Source organism: Gopherus flavomarginatus, chromosome 19, assembly GCF_025201925.1.
Source record: "Gopherus flavomarginatus isolate rGopFla2 chromosome 19, rGopFla2.mat.asm, whole genome shotgun sequence".
In the NCBI taxonomy this organism is placed as follows: domain Eukaryota; kingdom Metazoa; phylum Chordata; order Testudines; family Testudinidae; genus Gopherus; species Gopherus flavomarginatus.
The window spans coordinates 23,809,000-23,830,063 of NC_066635.1; the positions used below are offsets into that span (position 1 = coordinate 23,809,000).

Below are 21,064 nucleotides of genomic sequence, written 5' to 3' on the forward strand. Positions count from 1 at the left end.
TGTCTCCTAACTGGGGGCTTGCAGAATCACAATGGAAAAAAATCACTTTGTTTGTTCAGCTTTTATTTTGTTTGCACATAGGTAATCCCAACTATAATGCACTAAAGTCACCCCAGTAGAAGTGAATGCAGCTCTTTGGAGACTGCCATGTTGGGGCCAGTCATTTTATCCTGGGATTTTGGCATTGTTTCTCTTGTGTATTATCAGGCAACATGTGCAAGAAAGCTCACTTAGATGGCAGGACACCGTGTGACTGGCATGGTTAGGTGCCTGTAGCCCAGATTTGATAGCCATTGTTTTAGGGTGGGAGTATTAACTCTCTTGATACCGCACAGTCTAAGAGATTTGCCATTAAAAAGGCACAGCTTTCCTAGGCTCCCAGAGTCGGTTTCTAGCTGGTAACTGCTAAGAAGAGCGATTAATGATCATTTTGGGCATTTGCCACTCTTGCCTCAGACTGGAAGCCTCTAGCACACTGAAAGGGCACAATAATGCTGAAATGGCTTTCCACGTTCCCCTGCTTAATCTTACAGGGGGGAAGTTTCGCTGAGGAAACTTTTGTTCTGTGGTTTATCTGAGCACTGTTCACCAAGCCCCCTGCCATTGAATTCTCTCGCTCTGTGCTGCCTGGCCAGCTGTTCTGAATTCAGTTGACTCGAGCCTGTATTTTGTTGTCCCGTCCGTTGCAGGAGCTGACATGGATGTGTGCCTTACAAGCTACGGTCACTGTAACTATGTGTCTGGCAAACATGCCTGCATATTCTACGATGAGGTGAGTGCCTGGGCCGTTGCTTTGCCACTTGCGCCGAGGTGGAGATGAAGGCAGCTGTGTGGAGCTCCGTTGTGGGCTGCAGAGTGAAAGCCAGGCTTGTACAAGAGTTACGGTGGGGTCAGCGTTTACTGGTCACCCTCTTTCTGAGGCACAGAGTTCTGCTGACAGGTTCCCTCGGGGCAGACTCTGCTCTGAGTCTCTGCATGGCCTTAATCTCTTTTCAGTGTCAGCAGCAGTTTTGAAGCGTGAACACCAGAACTGGACGCAGTAGGCCAGTAGTGGTCTCACTATTGCCATATACAGTGGGAAAACCTCCCTACTCTTCAGCATACGTCTGTGCTTACACATCCAAGAATCCCTTGAGCGCTCTTAGCCGCCGGGTCACACTGGGAGCACATGTTCAGCCAGGTCCTCTTCAGAGTCACTTCTTTCCGAAATGGTCCCCCGTCCTCTACGTGAGGCCTGCGTTCCTTGTCCTCAGATGTAGGACTTTGCCTTTGGCTGTTACACCCACTGTTCGGATGAGCCTGCCTTGTGCTCTAGATTTGACATGTCCCTGTCATTATTTACTACTACACGGATTTCGTCCTCTGCGGACCCTTTCCAAACCATTGCTAAAGTGATGAGATAATGTTGGGCCAAGAGCAAATCCTTGCAGGAGCCCACCAGGAACACCCGAGGGGCGGATAATTCCCCGTTGGCAATGACTTGGCTATCCCTGTTAGCCCACATTACGGGGACTAAAACCTAGCTAACAAAACATTGTACTTCTAACGTAATAGCAATTTCATAATTTGATCCTACCCCGCCCTGACAAGCGGATCAGTCCGCGTGGCTTCCTTCTTGTGTCACGTCACTCTTCTTCCCTCTCCACTCTGCTGGGGGCAGGGGCTCACTCATACCGAGGCAGCATGTGTAATCTCTGGGGCAGGGCCTTGTGGCTGGAGTTACTGCTGACAGCTGTGCTGGTGACCACTGTGCAGGGAGGGCTGAGGCCTGCTGGTTCTCCAACACAGTGAATGTGCTCCATGGTTGGGGAATTAAGTGTTGTTCACTAGCAGACGCTCCTTTCCGGTGAGACCCCTTGGTAGTGTGGTGAGCAGCACACAGTGGCTAATGTGTGGGTCTATCGGAGGATTAGAAGGTGGGGAGTTGGGTCCTGTGCAGTACAGCATGTTCCCAATTCCGTGAATCTCATTCAGAGGATTGGTGAGCCCATAACTGTGTGAGCCGTTTTCATTTGCTCGTTCTGCATTCTGTGCAAGATCAGCATGCAGAGCATTCTGGGTAATATGCGTGCAGCCAGATTCCTTGAATTCTGACTTGCTACTGCCTGAAAGGGCCTGTTTAGCTCGGTAGGTCCCTCTGTCTGAGCAGTGCACTGACGGGAAGCAGGAACGCTGTGCATAATGGGGTCTTTGGGCTTTCTGTCCCATTCAGTGTTGCTGGGTTACATGTTAAGTGTCCCTTCCTTCCTAGAATACAAAACATTACGAGCTGTTGAACTACAGTGAGCATGGGACGACTGTGGACAATGTTCTGTATTCCTGTGACTTCTCGGAGAAGAGCACGCCCGTTCCTCCAAGCAGCATCGTTGCCAAAGTGCAGAGTGTGATCAGTAAGTTATGGAGGAACGGGAGATGGGCCCTGCCCTCATGCTGCCAGAGGTGCTAGCAGTGGGGTGGGGGGTGGAAACTCCAGCTTGTGCTGAAGGACTGAATGCGGAAGAAGGGGTCTCCCAAAGCCCACACTTGCCCAGCAGCTACGCAGTATAACTCTCCCCTCTGAGCCCAGCTGCTTGGAGCAGGAAGTGCTTTGAACTGCAAATACCTGCTTCCTCTGATTGGAGTGAATGCAGACTTAGGGCCCTTTCCGGACACCTGGCCCTCTCCCAAAGCCGTCATTTCTGAGCTGGAATCATATGGTCTCCATAGCCTTGTGCCGTAGATTTGCCTCGGACCAATGTTCCCTCTAATTTTTTCCATCCATGTACAGAATTTTGGTGTGTGCACCAAGGGATATTCAGATGTGTGCCACCAGTAGAAAACAAAAAAACCTAGACAGATAGGTATCTTTTTTTAAAGTTACCATAGGGATAATTACTCCAGCCAGGACAGGTTGGGCATTTTAGAACTCACTACTCAAAGAATTAAATTAAAGTGTAAGAGAAATAATAATTATGAAATGCACAGACCAGTTAAAACACTAAAATAACACACTTTGAAAGAATTCAGTTACAGAGACTGTACGTGCATTGCAGGAAGTACCAAGTAGTAATAACAATACAAGTATGTGTTGGGAGGTGAGTGTCAAAGAGACTGTGTGCATGCTGTCTCTTTAAGACACTCACTGAAAGCTCTCCTGCTCTGTCCTGACTCTGAGCCCTGTTGTCTCCCCTCCCCTGCTGGGGGGGGGGGAGGAGTGAGAGAGAGAGACTGACTGTGTGAGCTGGCTGCTGGGGAAATCTCAGAAACCTGCACTGTCTCTTTAAGAAAGGCACTCCACCACTCCCCATTCAGACCGCAGCAGCTCTGAGTCCTCCTGAGCTAAGCTGTCCCCTCTGCCCTGCTCTGCAGAGATGGGGGACACCCTAACAGCACCCTCCACCTCTTCCCCCCCCCCTCCACTCCCTGGCTCTGCACAGCCAGCAGGAGGGTCCTGGGAGCAGCTTCAGGACAGAGGAACATGGGGGGAGGGACACCTGAACATGCTGCTGCTGTGCTCTCTAATCAGCTGGGTGACACGCGCAGCTTACAGGGAACACAGCCTCTGACCTGGAAGCAAATGGTCCCCCCCCCAGCTACACTCAAAGCATCATTCTCCACCTCGGTAACCTCCCATTGCTTCACTCCTGCTGACCACGTGCACTTCCCACAGCTGGGCGTACATACAGCTCCGTGCCGCACTGCCACAGAGAGATCCCTGCACTCTGAAGTGGTTGGTGATTGTGTGACTGCAGCACTTAATGTTGTATAGAAACAAGCTGCTGCGCTTGTGTGATGCTCTCAGGATGCTCTCAGGACACTTGCCCCAGCCTGTTTCTCATCTGCGTTTCTTTTCCAGAATGCCACAAAGGCAGAAAACAGGATGAGGAGCCGCACGAAGCAGCAGTCGTGATGAATTCCCAGGCCCAGGGGCAACGCCGGAAACCCTGCAATTGCAAAGCCAGCAGCTCTAGTTTAATAGGGGGCAGCGGAGCGGGGTGGGAAGGAACAGCCCTGCTCCACCATGGCAGTTACATCAAACTGGGCTGCCTGCAGTTTGTCTTCAGCATCACTGACTTTGCGACCAAACAGCCCAAAGGGGACGCTGCCTTAGTACAAGACATGGACTTGGAGGACAAGCTGTCTCTGAAACCCCACCAGGTGCCCGTGCTGCGGTCCAACTCCGTTCCCTAGGAGCTGAGGCAGAGCCGCGGGGAAAGAAGAGCCCTGTCCTTAGACTCCTGCAATGCAAAAATGTACAAACCACGTTGGGATTTTCTGTCGGCCCAGAAACTGTTCACGCGCCGCTTGCATGACATGAAGAACGTTTCACTTTTTTAATTATTTTCTTCTTTTGCTCAAGTTTTAGGGGCATTTGCACATATATTTGTACTATACATTTCATTTTAAAAGGAAAGCTGCAGCACGAGGAGGACGTGTCAGAGCGAGGGTGAGGGGCGGGTGCTGGCTGACTCGGACTCTCTGGCAGATCGTTCCCATGCAGTTGTAAAATAATCAAAAACTTGTTCTATTTTGTGCCAGTGAAATAGTTTTATATTAAAAGAGAAAAATACAGTTTTCATACAGCAAATCTATACAATATCATTGTTTTATTTAATGTAAAGTGCTGTCCTCCCCCCACTTACTTTACCTGACCCTCCCTGCTATGGTTGCACTACAAGTAGCTACTGTGTATTATGGGCAATGAGAAGTGAGTTCTTTTCCTGGTGTCCATCCTATTTTATTTCAAAGAAGGAAAAGTATTGGACTCTGTGTAAATACATCCGTGATGGCATTTCAATGTTTTAAAGCTGTGTACAGTGCTACATGTGGTATGACGTTGCCTCAAACTGTCTATTGTAGCAAATCGTTTGTCGTAAACCTGTTTGTCTTTTTTGTTCTCTGCCACCTCCCCGCCCCCAGAACAGCTAGTTCCGATGTACATAGTCATTGTAATGTTTTAGACTTTACAGAAACTTTCCTGTATTCTGTATATAAAAAACAAAATACGTCACCTCCTGCTTTCGACTGTCTGTCCTGACTCTGTACACACAAGCGAGGATCTACAAGAGCATCCCATGGCAAAACCCGTCTGTGAGAAGGGCTTCCAGGCTGGGCCCCAGGAACAGCCCTGCTGTGCCCCGCGCCTCTCCCCCTGCTCTGCTCCAGGCCTGGGGACAAAGGGTGCTCCTGAAGAATGGAAGGTTTGAATACAGGGTGTATCTGTGATGGCCCCTGTGGCTCCTCGTTGTACTTGACCACATCAGTGCCATGCACTGGCGGTGCGCATCCCCTCCCCCCCCGTACAGGGTATGTTCTTAGGGCATCATGCTGCACAGCAGACTTGCTCTGTTGGCACTCAAGGTTTGTAGCTATTACAGGGTGGGAGCTGCTCCCATTCAGCAGCTTTCCCCTCACTCCCGGCTCTCCTGCCCTAGAGCCGTGCTCTGCTGTATTTTTACTGTTTTATACTCGATGTTCTGATCTGGAAATACTCACTCTTTTTGTACAAAGACAGAAGGATTTGCGATCTGTTCCAATGGCATTAAGTCTGTATTAATAAACTCTCATAATACTATTGAAAACAGAGTGAGAACCACACTTGCAACCTTCTTTTTTTCCCTCCCACCTGCAGTTTGGGGCTCAGATAGCTTCTCACCCTCTCCAGACAGGGAACTTTCCTCGGGCAGGTTGTGAGGCCTGGTGTGAAGGGAGCGTTCTCCCAGCAGCCATGTTCCCAGCACTGCAGCAAGACTCCTGGGCCATGACTTCACTTGTAGTTCAGGGCTACACCAGTGCTCACCTCCTGAGACCTGTAACACATTGGATTGGCTAATCACTAGCCTTGGGGAACATGCTCCTGTGTTGAGTAAGTTCTGGGATTTTGGCAGCAGCCTTAATGTGTTGGCTTTGGGTTTTTTGCAGACCTGGGGTGCAAAGTGTTTTCAAGCCCTGCATGAATTTAGCCTCCAATACTGGGAGGTGAAGATTTGTTTTATCATCTTTAGCCATAACCTGGGGCAGGGGTGAGTGGTAAGGTAAATGCTAATACTGCAATGCTTTGCTCTGGTACCCTCCAGCCGCTGATCTCAGTGCTTGGCAAACCCCATTTCAGCCAGAGTCCTCTAGCAGAGGAACTTCTCCTGGTGCTGGTGAATGTTCCTGAGGGAGGTTGGTATATGCGCCCATGGGATGCACCCCTTCTACCTGTCCAAATGACCCCCTGAAGCAGCATTTTCTGCCCTCTGTCCCTTTACTGCCCCCATTTGTCCCACTTAAAATCATTGGAGGCTGGCCACAACCCCCCTGGAACTGGCTTGCACAGAGCGCTAGCTGCTGTGCACCCCTTCTGTGTTGCTCCTGGCTTCTGCTAGCCCAGCATGCAGGAGCTGAAGGCAAACACTCCTCGTCCCCTCTGTGGGCTCAGCCTCCTCTGCTTGTACTGCCCAGTGGTGCAGTTGAGCTGTTTTCTCTAGTCCAGTGTTCGCCAGAGGAGTGATTCTAATGTCATTGCATTGCAAGCAAGTGGTGCCTACACACACAGGAGACCTTCCACATGAGTAACTCCTCTCGCTGCCATTGTGTGGCCATGGTCTGCATGATTGGGAATAGGAGGGGTTTGTCCAAATGACCGTTAGGAGGGGATAGGGCTGGGACTTTGTGTTCCTAGGTCTGTAAAGTGAAATGCATGTCTACAGGGCTAGATAGCTAATTGTTTAAAGCCCCCCGTGCCTGCTCTGCTATTTTAGTTCTTTCGTATTGGGTTTTTGTCCCACAGCTGGGGTCCTAGTTCTCTAGCAGAGATGGTACCAGACTGTAATCAGCATCTCTGATAGAAAACCATGAAATAAACCTATAGTTCAGAAAGTGAGCGGTGGGTCTAAGCCTGTTGAAAGCTGCCTGTGCACCTGTAATTGGGGAATACTGACACTGCAGCAAATGGCCTTGCCCCTAAGCCAGCGGGAGCATGAATCTCTTAACATTTGTTACAGGGCTGCTGCAGAGATGCCAATAACCAGTTTTTCAAAGGTGCTGAGTCTCCACCATGGCCACTGCAGTCATGGGTTGCTGAAGAGAACAAACACGCCAGCCTTGCTGAGCTGGGGGACAGGTTTCCTGTCTGGGGTGGGAATTTTAGATTTCAGAACAATTTTCCATCCCAAATCGGGACAAAACTTCAATCTCAAAAAATTCTGCATACTGAAAATTTGAAACTGCTTTTGGACCGGGCCAATCAAAACATTCCTTTATCTAACCTTTCATTCTGTATTAGTGTATGTAGCAATAGGGTTGTAGCCTTGTCAGTCGCAGGATATTAGAGAGGCAAGGTGGGCGAGGTGGTAGCTTCTGTTGGTGGGAGACAAGCTCTCAAGTTTACACAAAGCTCTGTGTAAGCTTGTGTGTCTCGTGAGCAGAAGTTGGTCCAATAAAAGATACCACCTCACCCACCTGGTTTCTCCCATCTATCAAGTCATTGAAACCAAAACCTGGAACGTTTTTGTTCAGAAAATGCCAAAACAGGATGTTTTTGAGAACTTTGACACTTCTGTCACTGTTTGTTTGACGTGGGGGATGAATGGAAACCAAGGCTTTCCTGCAATCAGTGTCAGTTTTGACACATTGGCTTTTTCGGACAAAAAATGTTGATCAGAAATTTCCCTGCCCTCTAGCTCCTTGCCTTGCAGGCTATGGCTCTGCAGGGGGCAGTGTTGCCAGCAGACTGACTGAAATACAGCCAGTCTCCTGTCCCTGCCTCTGAGCCAGCTGCGCACTGCACACATCGTGGGCGTGAACGTGCAGCGTTTGGCCCAGGAGGCTTGCCCTAGCTCTGCTGCATGAGAGCACAGCCCAGGAGAGCTTGAATGCAATGTGAAGCAAGTGACCTTTGCCCTGGGCCTTCCCTTGCTGCAGGTTCTGGCTCAGGCTTCAGCCTGGCCTGAAACGCGAATCTTGCAGCTGGAGGCATCTGTGAATTGGCTGCAGCCAAGGGGGAACTGCTGCTAACCCTGTTAACTGCGCCCCGGGAAGCCATGACAACGGTGCTGCTAGTGCTTGGGCTGCTCCTGGGCCTCTACGCCCTCCTCTATTACAACTGCATCAGAGGGGCCAAGTGCAGGGCGCAAAGCAGCCTCCGAGGGAAGACCGTGGTTATCACAGGTGAGCGGGAGAGGGGACAGGTGCCTCCAGGGGTGGGGGGCTACCTGGGCTCTGGTAGATTGTCTCTCTCTTAAAAGTGGGAATACACACACCCCTCTCCAGCTCAGGGCCAGGACTCTGCCCCTGTTGGCAGAGCATCCAAGGGCATGGGTGTCAGGCCCAGTTCTGCCTTCTCCCTGTATGCCACAGACGGGAGCTCAACGCACCTGACTGGAGCTCCCAAGGGTTGGGATCCCAGCAGACTTGACTCCGCTAGTTGAGACAGATCAGAATCACCTGGGATCCATCCACCTTTAGTCCAGTGGCCAGGGCTGGATATGAGAGACAAATGTGCAGGCAGCCCTACAGCAGGGTTACGGGATAACCTGCCCCCCAGTGGAGTCTCCCAGACAAGAGTTTGACCTTGGCTAGGTGCTGAGTTACTCTTTCCCTCCCCAAACCCTTCTCTAGTATTTACTAGTCTAATTCTGGATATGCATGATAACCCTAGAAACAGCCAATCCCTCCTTGCCTGTGGTTACGTTTGGCCTCAGCAACACGCTGTGGCAATGAGTTCCACAGTCTATTCCTAGTAAGAAAAAGGATTTCTCTGTAGCAGTTCCACCCACAACACGGCATATGGAGCCTCTACATGTGACTTTCAAAAGACAAAGCTCCCCAGGCAAGTTCAGTGAGAGGACGTTTGGACCCTGGTGTCCTTGGCAAAGTTCTCTTCCCTTGGTTCGTTGTGCAGGGGCTTGTGTGCTGGCTGCACACTCCTCATAAGAATCACTCCGCTGGGTCAGAGCAAAGGCTCATCTACTGACAGTGGCCAGGGCCAGGTGCCCCAGAGGGAATGAACAGAACAGGGTATCGTCAAGTGATCCATCCCGTCAACCATTTCCAGCTTCTAGCAAACAGAGGCCAGACACCATTCCTCCCCAGCGACGGATGCATTTCAGGCAGGCTCTATGAATGGCGTTGAGAGGGAAAGCAGTGCTACCACAACACAGAGCTGGGCTGCTCTTGGTCTCCTCGATGTGCTCAGCTCCTTGTTCTGCTTTTCCAGGGGGAAACACTGGAATTGGGAAGATGACAGCCCTGAATCTGGCCCGGAGAAAAGCTCGCGTCATCCTGGCCTGTCGCAGCAGAGCGAGAGGAGAAGCGGCTGTCTATGACATAAGGAGGGTGCGGGCTCTGTGCTTCTTTTCTCTTGCTCAGATGGATGCAGTCTGAGCCCCCAAGATGAGCAATCACTGCAGTATGGCAGGCCTGCACCGTCCCGTGCCGGTCATGGGACACTGCCGAACTTTGAGAAAGGCGAGGGGCTTGCTGAGGTTCAGGATGGGGCAGACCCAGGGAGGTGCAGAAGGCAGCGATACCGGCTTGGGAAGGGTTCAGGTGCCATGATACACAAGCAATAAAAGGCTTTCCTTATTCCCAGGAGCGGGAGCAGCATGTAAGGGCTCTGCTGCTCCCCAGTGAGGCAAGGGGCACAGTTGCCAGCAGTGGGTGGGGAATAGAGGGCTGCAGAGGTACTGGCCTACAGAGAAAGCTGGCAAGAGGGTTGTGCACATTCCACGGGCATGGTGGGCCCCATTTCCATATGCAGGGAGCTAACCAAGATGCCAGCATCCCCCAGGCTGGATTCTCTGACTTCCCCAGGGATGCCTGAATTCCCTGTTTACCTGCCCAACTGCCAGTTTAACACCTGCTGAGGCCTTTTTCCATCCCACTCAGGTGCCTCAATGTGGGCTGGCTGCATGGTTCCCAACAGTAACCACCGTGGAGCCTGCCAAAAAATACCACACGCACGCTCGAGGGCTAGGTGCTTTAAAGGGCAAGCAGCTCCCTTTGCTAGTTCCCGTTCGCAGTTTGCCCTGTGCTTCAAGGTGGAAACGGGGCATCATCTTCCCTGTCGCTGTCACTGGGCCGGAGCCCCACTGCCCCACGCACCACTGTGGCCTACACTGAGTGCCTCCCCTCTTTCTCCAGGAGAGCGGGAACAATGAGGTTCTCTTCATGAGTCTGGACCTGGCCAGCCTGGACTCAGTGCGAGCATTTGCAGAGACTTTCCTGAGATCTGAGCCTCGCCTCGACATCCTGATCAACAATGCAGGTGGGAATCCCATTGCGGAGTCTGTCCCCCAGCTCTGGGCGGGGCAGGGGTAGGTAGGTCAGGCCCTGAGGCTGTGCTGAGGAGGTTCTGGGGGGAAATCTCTGGATGCTGATGTTGGGGTGATGAGGCAGGGAATAATACACTGTAGACTGGCTTTGGCTTGCAGGACCCTGTCAGATGGAGAAAGTTCTGGACCAGAGATCACTGCTGTATATTGGAGCTTATTTTTTTCTACAGGGGTTGGAGCAGGTGGCAGGAAGAAGGATGGCTTTAACCTGGTCTTTCAGGTCAACCACCTTGGTCACTTCCTTCTGACTCACCTCCTCTTAGAGCGGCTGAAGCTCAGTGCACCGAGCCGTGTGGTGATTGTGGCCTCCAGTGCACATCGGTCGGGGAAGATAGACTTTGAGAACCTCCATAAGCCGGTGGAAGGGATACGGCAGAACCTCCAGGCTTACTGCAACAGCAAACTGGCCAACATCTTGTATGCCCGAGAGCTGGCCAACAAACTGGAGGGAACCGATGTAACCTGCTATGCTGTTCACCCAGGTGAGTGTGGGTCCAGCCTTTCTCTAGGGATGCACCTTCCAAATCCCACCCAAGTTCCTAGGGGCGAAAGATGAGAGCCTCGCTACTCAAGAAGGGAAGTTCAATCCAGTCCTGTTTGAGACCTGCCTCAGGACATCCAAACTGGCTACTAAGGACGATAATCTCTGATTTAGGTTAATTTCAGATCTCCCAAAGAGGGGTACTCAAGCTCCTGGACTCCTGCGGCTCTTCCCTGTCATACTGAGCCTCCCACCCAGTCGAGGACTGGTCAGCTATTTTAATCAGAGAGGCAGCTTTCTAATGAACCAAAGTTACTCTTTATTCCCAAGGCCGTGACCCCTAATTCTGCATCTCGCCCTGCCTGCAATTAAATTCTCTTTCCTACTTCTCCAGCACCAGTTGGAATTTGGGTGGGAGGGAGGCCAGAAAATGGGTGCTGAGCGTGCAGAACTGGTATTTGGAGGAAGCACAACGTACAGATCAGAAACCATTCAACACTCTACTTTGCAAGTCACTTTCTTTGAACTGTCCATATGCTTAACCCCTCTTTGCAGTCAAGTTCCTGCTAAGAGAACATAAGAATGGCCATACTGAGTCAGACCAAAGGGCTGTGGATGGTTCTCAGTGAAATGTACTAAGAACCAAAGGCAGTGTGCCTGCATGCGTCCCACATAGTTTTTGCCTTCTCTCTATCCATCTTCACTGGCACCATTGCCCTTATGCCTCCTGAGTAAGACACCCTGCTCCCAGCTGAGGGATGTTTCCTGTACATTCCAGTCTACCTGCAGCTGCTGCTTTATTTTGCTTCCAGGGTTCGTTAACACGGAACTATTCCGCTACATTCCGATCTGGCTGTGGCTATTCTTTGTTCCAATCTCCTGGCTCTTCTTCCGAGACCCTACTGACGGAGCCCAGACCTCTATCTACTGTGCCACACAGGAGGGGATTGAGATGTTCAGTGGACGGTACTTTGTGGACTGCCGGGTACAAGATCCCAGGCCCCTGGCCCGTGACGATGCTGTTGCCAAGAAGCTGTGGGAAGTCAGTGAGAGGATGGTGGGTTTGACTGCTTAGAACGTGCTATCCCCTGACCCGGACAGCTATGGGGGGACCATAGACTAGAATAGCAGTGGCTGCTGTAGGGGTAGGACTAAGGTGCATTAGGAAACTGAGGGGGCCTTGGACTGATGAGAGAGAGGCAGAGCTGAATGAGGGGCCTCAGATACATTAGAAGTTACATGGTGGAAGCTCCATGGCATCTAGGCTATGCCAGACTATCCAACATGGTAATATGAACAACATTTACCCATCTTTTTAAGAAGCGGGATTTTCTTTACACTGCATCTAACAAATAAGATCTTGAGAGCTGGGCCTCCCACTCCGAATGTAGATACCTTACCCTGCCCCACAATGTGTAAGGTTGATGATGTGGGTTCTGCTGGTGCTATCCACTCTCATTTCTCTCACCTCAAGCCCTGTTTCATACCAAACACTTTTGATAGCATTTTCTATAATTGTATCAGTTAAAACACAATAAAAATAACTGTTTGAAAGGTGAATTAAAACACCTCCTGGAGCATGTATCATTTCCCCATCCCACTTTGTCAGAGCAGCCCCAGTCCTTGCCTTTCAAGAATAGCACTGATGCCTAACACTTAAAACGTTTCCACTGGGGCAATTGCCTAGTTCTGTGGTATCCCAAATGCAAGTTTCATGAGGATGTTTCTGTATGTAACTGGTCAGCTGGGGTCCATGTGCTAGAACTGCACAGAATTCCAGGGTAGCATATACATGTTCGCCGAGAAGGTTTTGGAAGGCTGACGTTCAAAGGAAGTCTGCCGACGTTCTGGGCAGGATGCTAGAGGTAACAGCTATGTGCACAAAGAGACAAAATGCTGGTAAATCCTCACTGCATACTGGCCAATGGGTGCCTCCTCCAGTGCGATAGCTGCCGTGTCTCTCTGACAGTGTCTTGTCTGCAGCCAGCAAGTTATGAGAGTCATTCAAATTCTGTAAAAGCAGCAAAGAATCCTGTGGCACCTTATAGACTAACAGATGTTTTGGAGCATGAGCTTTCGTGGGTGAATACCCACTTCCTCAGATGCATGCAATGGAAATATCCAGGGGCAGGTATATATATGTGTGCTAGCAAGCAAGCTAGAGATAACGAGGTCAGTTCAATCAGGGAGGATGAGGCCCTGTTCTAGCAGTTGAGGTGTGAAAACCAAGAGAGGAGAAACTGGTTCTGTAATTGGCAAGCCATTCACAGTCTTTGTTCAATCCTGAGCTGATGGTGTCAAATTTGCAGATGAACTGAAGCTCAGCAGTTTCTCTTTGAAGTCTGGTCCTGAAGTTTTTTTGCTGCAGGATGGCCACCTTAAGGTCTGCTATAGTGTGGCCACAGGATTCTTTGCTGCTTTTACAGATCCAGAGTAACACGGCTACCCTCTGATACTATTCAAATTCTCTCTAGCATAGGGGGGAAAGTGCTTGCTTAAAACTGAGTGAATGAACATGAGGCGAAACCCCCTTTAACACTCCCTGTAGATATTGTCTAACACTTTTACAGATGTTAGCTGGTCACAGAATTGGGGATTTATAGAAAAGGCCACAACCGTGAAAATCAGCCTGAGCTGCTGCTGGGTGTTAATGGGGGCAATTGAACAGCTGCTGACACTACTTACCTATAGGTGCAACCCTGTGTCCAATGATCATCCTCATGTTCCACACCAGCTCCTTACCAACCCCACAGGCCAGCTGGTGACACAGTACATCCAGCCCAGCATGGCACCGTCTGACAGACACCCTCCCCCCACACCCCAGCACGGCGCTGTCTGAGACACCCCCGACACACACACACACACCAACACACCCAGCATGGCACTGTCTGACAGACACTCCCCCCACATACCTCCCAAAACACCCAGCACGGCACCGTTTGACAGACCTCCCCAACACACACACACACCCCCAACACACCCAGCATGGCCCCGTCTGACAGACACCCCCCCACACACACACCCAGCAAAGCGCCATCTGACAGACACCCCCGCAACACACCCAGCATGGCACCGTCTGACAGACTCCCCCCCAACACAGCACCGACACCCCCCCACACACACACCCCAACACACCCAGCACGGCCCCGTCTGACAGACACCCCCCCCACACACACACACCCAGCACAGCACCGACACCCCCCCACACACACACACCCCAGCATGGCACCGTCTGACAGACTCCCCCCCAACACACCCAGCACAGCACCGACACCCCCCCACACACACACCCAGCACAGCGCCATCTGACAGACACCCCCGCAACACACCCAGCACAGCACCGACACCCCCCCCACACACACCCCAACACACCCAGCACAGCACCGACACCCCCCACACACACACCCCAACACACCCAGCACGGCACCGTCTGACAGACCCCCCCCCACAGATACGCTCCCCCGCCCCTCCCAATCCAACATGGCGGCCGGGTCCGCCTCTCCCTCTCCCGGGCGCGCGCCACCTGGGAGCCCCGCCCAACATGGCGACGCCCCAGACCGATTTTCCCTCCCCGGTGACGTACTTCCGGTGTCTGGGCGGGGCCCGTGGAGCGCGGGGCGTTGTGGGAGCGGCGGGGCGAGGCTGCCGCTGCGGCTGGGAGTCGGGCGGGGAGGGGTCGCTGCCGCCGGCGTCATGGGCAATTGCCACACGGTGGGGCCCAACGAGGCGCTGGTGGTGTCAGGTAGGGGCGGGGCCGGCAGGCGTTGGGGGGAGTCCCCGCGGCACCGAGGGGGAGGGGCTGGGGGCCCTACTGGGGTGACGGGGGGGCTTAGGGGGCAGTCCCCGCAGCACCGAGGGGGAGGGGGGCCCGCAGGGGGAGGGGCTGGGGGCCCTACTGGGGTGACGGGGGGGCTTAGCGAGTCCCCACAGTACCGAGGGGGATGGGGGCCCCGCAGGGGGAGGGGCTGGGGGCCCTACTGGGGGGACGGGGGGGCTTAGGGGAGTCCCCGCAGCACCGAGGGGGAAGGGGGCCCGCAGGGGGAGGGGCTGGGGGCCCTACTGGCGTGACGGGGGGCCTTGGGGGAGTCCCCGCAGCACTGAGGGGGAGGGGGCCCCCTGCAGCAGGAGGGGTTTGGGGCTCCCGTAGTGCGGCCCCCGCAGGGGTGAAGGAGGTTGTTCTAGCAGGGGGTTCCCCACACCTCTGATGGGGGAGGGGACCCCAGAGCTCCGCGGGGTTCTGGAGCGCAGGGCTGGGTGCCAGCTCCATTCCTGGTCTCTAGTGGGCTGGGGGCGGCGGGGCGGGGTGCCCAGAGTAGCACCTGGGGCTGGTGCTTTGGGGTCGCACGCCCAGGATTCTTGGCTCCCCTGTGCCCCTTGCAGGCCAAGGAGTCAGGTGTGATATGTCTTGGGAGGGATTGGAGCCTTGAGCAGAGGGACTTGAGGGGAAGGCTGCGTCGGCGTGTCCGGAATGGAGGTCAGACCCCCTTTCCTCTTAGAGACGGATTCGCTTAGGTGGTGGCCAAAAGGGAAAGTGTCTGACTGGGTCTTCAATGGGGGTGGGGGGTTTCCATCCTTCCCACCCATGAGGACATGTGAGCCCTTCTCCTTTGCCGCCTTGGAGCAGTGAGGGTGTGGCTACCACTGCACATTCAGCAGCCGTGGTCCCCACGCTACCCGTTTACTGTTGCGTTGGTGTGTTACTCTCCTAGGCTGCAGCTCTGCTAGTGAGCTCTGTTTCTGTAATTCATCAACAGTGGTGGCAACAATAGAAGCAGCAGGTGCCTTTCTACCCTGTCCGCTAACTGCACTGAGAGTGATGATTATGCCGTTACCTGATTTATGCTACAGTTGCAACTGCAAAGTGTGGACAGTGAAGGACAAGGCCTTAGTGGGAGAGGATCTGGGGCCTGGTTCTATCAAAATGTGGAATTGTATTAAACACCAATACATGATGCTGCATCCTGTAGGTGATGGCTGGATCTGTTGTGGTTATGTGGAACGCTGGGCTATGGGCAAGAGGATGTTTAGGACATCTACAGATAATGTTTAGTTGCTCAATATGCTCTTAGGCGACATAAATCCTTTTTGTCAACATTGGCTTTGTGATGGATGGGTTTGGTGATAGGGACTCTGACCCTCAAATCTTTAACCACCTTTCCTCATGCCTTGGAGGGAACAAACGTTTGGGGTTACAGAGGATACGTTAAGATCATAAGGCTGCTCCACTCCCATTGCTGTGTATCTGAAACTACATCATCATGGTTTGCAAGCCAGTTAAATCAGCCCCTTAGCCTGAAATTTCCTGCAGGCAGTAGCAATCACTTCCAGTTGGTCTGTTGGGGGAGGGATGGCTCAGTGGTTTGAGCATTGGCCTGCTAAACCCAGGGTTGTGAGTTCAGTCCTTGAGGGGGCCATTTGGGGATTTAGTTGAGGATTGGTCCTGCTTTGAGCAGTGGGTTGGACTAGATGACCTCCTGAGGTCCCTTCCAACCCTAATAGGCTATGATTCTATTAAGCAATCTGTAAGTCTTTCTTAAAGGACAGGCCTGTTACAGAGCCTAATATGGTGGTCATAATGAGTTCAAACATTTTCTAAAACCTGCTTACAGGATACAAGAATAGTATTTTACAAATAACAAAGGAAGGAATTATCCTCTGTGTTTTTAAATTTGGTCGTTAAACAAGTTTATTTTAACCCCTGATTCATTACTAATTTTTTTAAAGCAAAATATAATTATGAAAGCAGCAATATATAAACTCTGAATCGCAAGACATAGCAACAGAAATCTGTGGTATCCATTAACACCCCCAAACTATGCAATTTCCCACAGCTCAGCCCCAGTGTGCCTAGGATAAACCATCAAATGCAATAGTATGTTGAGGATTTTGGGGGGTCAATTAAGAATGGATATTTTTGTGGAGGATGGATATAGCAATGACTATTAGCCAAGATGGTCAGGGATGCAACCCCATGCTCTAGATGTCCCTAAACCTCTGACTGCTTGAAGCTGAAACTGGATGATGTGATGGATCACTCAGTAAGTGCTCTGTTCTGTTCATTCCCTCTGAAGCATCTGGCATCGGCCACTGTTGGAAGACAGGGTACTGGGTTAGATCAGCCATGGGTCTGACCCTGTAGTATGGCCATTGCTGTGTTCTTGTATATGAATACATCAATCCTGGCTATAAAGGTTTGTTCTGTATTCTGTACTGTCACCAAAGATGGCCTTTGTATTTCACTACCCAGCATGCTATGTGCGATGCAAACACCTGCCTGTTTCCTAAGAGCTCTGGTTCTGTGCTTGGGGAACAGGCTGAAAGAGTTCGGGGTGCTTATGGATGCCTCATTCTTTCCTGGGTGCTTTGCAACAGCTGTTCAGCCTGGGCCCTGGCTGCAGAGGTGTGCCTGTGGTGGTAACCCTTTGTTTATCTGGGTGTTGAGTGACTGGAGGGTTATTAGCATGCCGGGGCAGAGCATTCCATAGACATTGAGCAACCTCTGGGGCAGAGGTAAAATGTCTGTAAATGCAGAACCTTGTGTCCGTTTTGGTTTTCATCCCTGCTGTGTGTAGTTATTAAGGTCATAGCTGTGAAGTTTTTGTGTGTGATAAACCAATATTAGAACATGTTATGAACAGGTTTATGTTCTGCTGCATTGGGTCCCCTTAGTAATACTGTTAAAAGAGGTCACTTACTAGGGAGATGGCTCAGAAATTTTTTAATTGGAAAGCTTTTTTAGAATGAATTCTTGTCTCTGTTGAGGAGAGAGTCTCACGATATGCCACTTCAGGGGTGTGGTTTTCTTTCAATACTTTTTATAGTGACATACAGCACCCCAACAAGCAGTCAGCGCTCTGTGACTTCTGTTTGACCAATGCAACCCTTTACAGGATGGCCTTATTTGGAAATCTGATTCCAAGGATACAGGTCAATGATGAGTGTTCATGCTTTACTCCCACTCTGTGGTAATTTCTCTGGGTTCCTGTTAAGCCACATATTGGTTATAAAATTACTTCTGGGAACTTTTAAATCCAGACTTGACGTTCTTCTGTTCAGCATTTGAAAAACTATTCAGGATTTTCTGTGGTTTGGTTCTAGTTTAACCTAAGGACAGCACTGTGCTATGGGACACTTCCGTGTGAAATTTGGCCCAGAACCGGGTGTCCAGCACTCTCCATGCTGGCCATTACTGAGGCTGTGGCTTCTCTCCCAGGGCACTGGTGCCACTGAAGTTTTTCAGGAAAAGATACTTTATCTAGACAATCAGACTGCAGTTCCCATTGCGTAAATGAACGATACGGACTGCACTGTTGACACTGGGTTTATTTGGCTGGCTTATTTCACTTCTCCGAATTTAAGCTTTGTGTGCCTCCCGCACTCTGCCAGTCATGAATTGTGATCCTGTAATACTTACACACAAACTACATATCCTTACGGTTACTAGAGATCTCACATGAGCAATCTTTAATGTGTGATTGCAGTCCGTAAATAACAGCAAATATATTGGCTTCCCTTACTGACATGTCTTTACTCTGCTTGTCTCTTGAGTAATCTGGATTCTATTCAGCAACAAAATGGTGGCAGACTCTTTCTTCTTGTGTTGATGTAAGAGACAGAAGGATTATCCCAATTTTCTGTGGGGAAAAAATAGCCTTTTTGACTTGTAAACAACAAATATGATATGCAGGTCACAGAACAAATATGGATGCCTATGATCTTCTGACTAACAATGCTTTAATTCCCTAGCTTTGTAAATGGATTAAAAATTTGTAGGCATGGTATAATAGTAAGGGGAAACAGGCAGCTCTGGCTGGCTTCTCTGCATGGGAGAGGTTTTATCCTTATCTGTTTTGCCTTTGGAATCAGATTTCCACATTTGAATTCAGAATATGTGTTCCTGAGAGTGAAGTTCTTACATACCTCATGCAGGGTTAGCTGTTTAAAAGGTCTTTAAAGGAAATGGGCTTCCATTTCCCCTAAGATCAGAGTACCATGATAATCTGTTTAGTTTCATAAATGTGATTAGCCAAGAATCTTGACCTTTGACTGGATGCAGTACTGTTCTTTCCCTGAAACCTGTTTGTTTGTAAGGCCTTGGCGACACTTGCAGGTGTGCAGCGCTGGGAGTTACAGCTGTCTTCGTACAGCTGTGTAGGGAAAGCGCTGCAGTGTGGCCACATTTGCAGCGCTGTTGGGAGTGGTGCATTATGGGCAGCTATCCCACAGAGTACCTCGTCCCATTTTGGCGCCGTGGGTTGTGGGAAGGGGGCGGAGGGTGCGGGTCATTCTGCTTCCTGTCCAACGCCCCGTGATGCATTGCTTCACATCCCAGCAGTCCGTTTTTCCGTCCACGTTTGGCGCCATCTTCACTCTCTCAGTGGTTTCTGTGCAGCGCGATTTCTGTGGGAAATGGAGCCCGAACTCCTGAGGAGTATGCTGATGAGTCTCGCCAGCACAGCACGTTTGGCAGCTGAGCTATTCCTTAAGATCCAAAGTGATGAGGAGTCCGATGATGATTGCGAGTCGCCTGACGTGTACGACACGAAATTGCTGCTGGCATTCACGGAAATGCTCAGCATCGTGGAATGCCGCTTTTGGGCTCGGGAAACAAGCACTGAGTGGTGGGATCACATCATCATGGAAGTCTGGGATGACAAGCAGTGGCTGCAGAACGTTCGGATGAGAAAAGCCACTTTCATGGGACTGTGTGCTGAGCTCGCCCCCACCCTGCGGCGCAAGGACAGAAGATTGAGAGCTGCCCTGCCAGTGGAGAAGTGGATGGCTATTGCAGTCTGGAAGCTGGCAACTCCAGACAGCTACCGATCGGTCGGGAACCAGTTTGGAGTGGGAAAGTCGACCGTTGGAATCGTTTTGATGCAAGTTTGCAGGGCCATTAATCACATCCTGCTAAGAAGAACCGTGACTCTGGGGAACGTGCAGGACATTGTGGATGGCTTTGCACAAATGGGTTTCCCTAACTGTGGAGGGGCAATAGATGGGACACATATTCCTATTCTGGCACCACTCCACCTAGCATCTGAGTATGTTAATCCGAAGGGGTATTTCTCTATGGTTCTCCAGGCACTTGTGGATCACCATGGGCGTTTCATTGACATTAACACAGGCTGTCCTGGAAAGATGCATGATGCATGCATCTTTCGGAACACTGGCCTGTTCAGGAAGATGCAGGCCGGGACTTTTTTCCCAGACCGGAAGATCACAGTAGGGGATGTTGAAATGCCCATTGTGATCCTTGGAGACCCCGCTTACCTGTTAATGCCTTGGCTCATGAAACCGTATACAGGGAAGCTTGATAGGAGCAAGGACCGGTTCAACTACAGGCTGAGCTAGTGCTGAATGACTGTGGAGTGTGCTTTTGGCCATTTAAAGGGGCGCTGGAGATCTCTGTCTGGGAAGCTAGACTTTGGGGAAAGCAGCATCACTGCGGTTATATCCACGTGCTGTACCCTCCATAATATTTATGAAGGGAAGGGTGAAACATTCAGTCAGGCATGGACCTCTGAGGTTCAACGCCTGGAGGCTGAATTTGCACAGCCAGAGAGCAGGGCTACTAGAGAGGCCCAGCACAGGGCTTCCAAGGATTAGGGAGGAATTTGAGGCTGAAAACCAACTGTAGTGTTTGGTGCCTTGCATGGGAGTGAAGTGCAGTGGTTAGTAGGAATCTGTTTTTCCTAAGCTGATTTGCAATGCCTGTTTCTTTCCTGGGCTAAGGTTCTTTTGACTTTCTGCAATAATAAAGACTGTTTTCAAAGCCAAGAATTCATTTATTGAAAAGAAAATAACTTTCTTGACAGACACACAACATTTTGGGAACCTAAAAGGGCAGGGGAGTGGGGTGGTGAATTGTACAGTCACAAATTTGGATATGTCCTGTCTGGAGTGCTGTGCAATGACTGCTGCACTTCAGGATGAAAATACTGCATGGTGATGGGGGTTGAGTGCAGAGGGTAAGGGTCGAAGTTCTCAGGGCTGGTTGGTGAACATACAGGTGTTGGGGGCAGCTGGTGGAGGTAAGAACCTGGATGCTGGGGAAGGGGGTTTGGAGCTGACATTGGGGCACAAGGAAAAGAGCTTTGGGACAGGGGGGAGGTGTGCCAGCAAGGTAGTGCTCTGCCTGCATGGCTACGAGCGCCTGGATAGAGTCCGCTTGGCGCACCAGGATGCTTATCAGCTGCTTTGTGCTTTTCTTCCTGTCCGCTGCATTTCTCTGGCGGATCCTGCTTTCCCTTTCCCTCCAGTCCTGCACTTTTTGATTCTCTCTGGC

General features: G+C 51.0%; 3 protein-coding genes across 8 annotated transcripts in view; all 3 read left to right on the plus strand.

Annotated features, from left to right (window-relative positions):
* Window positions 1-4,990, plus strand: part of PHF12 (PHD finger protein 12) — a 43,233-nt gene extending 38,243 nt beyond the window's left edge. For all 3 annotated transcript variants that reach the window (XM_050929258.1, XM_050929259.1, XM_050929260.1), the window contains 3 exons: window positions 690-772; window positions 2,252-2,390; window positions 3,836-4,990. In XM_050929258.1, the coding sequence (XP_050785215.1) occupies window positions 690-772; window positions 2,252-2,390; window positions 3,836-4,170 (557 nt within the window). In that variant the 3' untranslated portion in view covers window positions 4,171-4,990. The remainder of the gene's footprint in view (window positions 1-689; window positions 773-2,251; window positions 2,391-3,835) is intronic.
* A 2,773-nt stretch (window positions 4,991-7,763) lies between these two features.
* Window positions 7,764-12,345, plus strand: DHRS13 (dehydrogenase/reductase 13). The gene is made up of 5 exons (XM_050929281.1): window positions 7,764-8,133; window positions 9,182-9,300; window positions 10,108-10,231; window positions 10,469-10,780; window positions 11,592-12,345. The coding sequence occupies exons 1-5, from the start codon at window positions 8,007-8,009 to the stop codon at window positions 11,852-11,854; spliced, it is 945 nt and encodes a 314-aa protein (XP_050785238.1). The 5' UTR covers window positions 7,764-8,006; the 3' UTR covers window positions 11,855-12,345.
* Window positions 12,346-14,403: 2,058 nt separating this feature from the next.
* Window positions 14,404-21,064, plus strand: part of FLOT2 (flotillin 2) — a 32,207-nt gene continuing 25,546 nt past the window's right edge. For 2 of the 4 annotated variants that reach the window (XM_050929274.1, XM_050929273.1), the window contains exon 1: window positions 14,404-14,521. In XM_050929274.1, the coding sequence (XP_050785231.1) occupies window positions 14,473-14,521 (49 nt within the window). In that variant the 5' untranslated portion in view covers window positions 14,404-14,472. The remainder of the gene's footprint in view (window positions 14,522-21,064) is intronic. The other 2 variants (XM_050929272.1, XM_050929277.1) reach the window with 2 other exon arrangements.

What these genes read in the sequence shown, in the direction of transcription:
- DHRS13 (XM_050929281.1), top strand. Translation starts at nt 8,007, where the DNA reads ATGACAACGGTGCTGCTAGTGCTTGGGCTGCTCCTGGGCCTCTACGCC. An exon ending in GAAGACCGTGGTTATCACAG is followed by an intron (nt 8,134 to 9,181) that starts GTGAGCGGGAGA and finishes CTGCTTTTCCAG; the next exon opens with GGGGAAACACTGGAATTGGG. An exon ending in CATCCTGATCAACAATGCAG is followed by an intron (nt 10,232 to 10,468) that starts GTGGGAATCCCA and finishes TTTTTTCTACAG; the next exon opens with GGGTTGGAGCAGGTGGCAGG.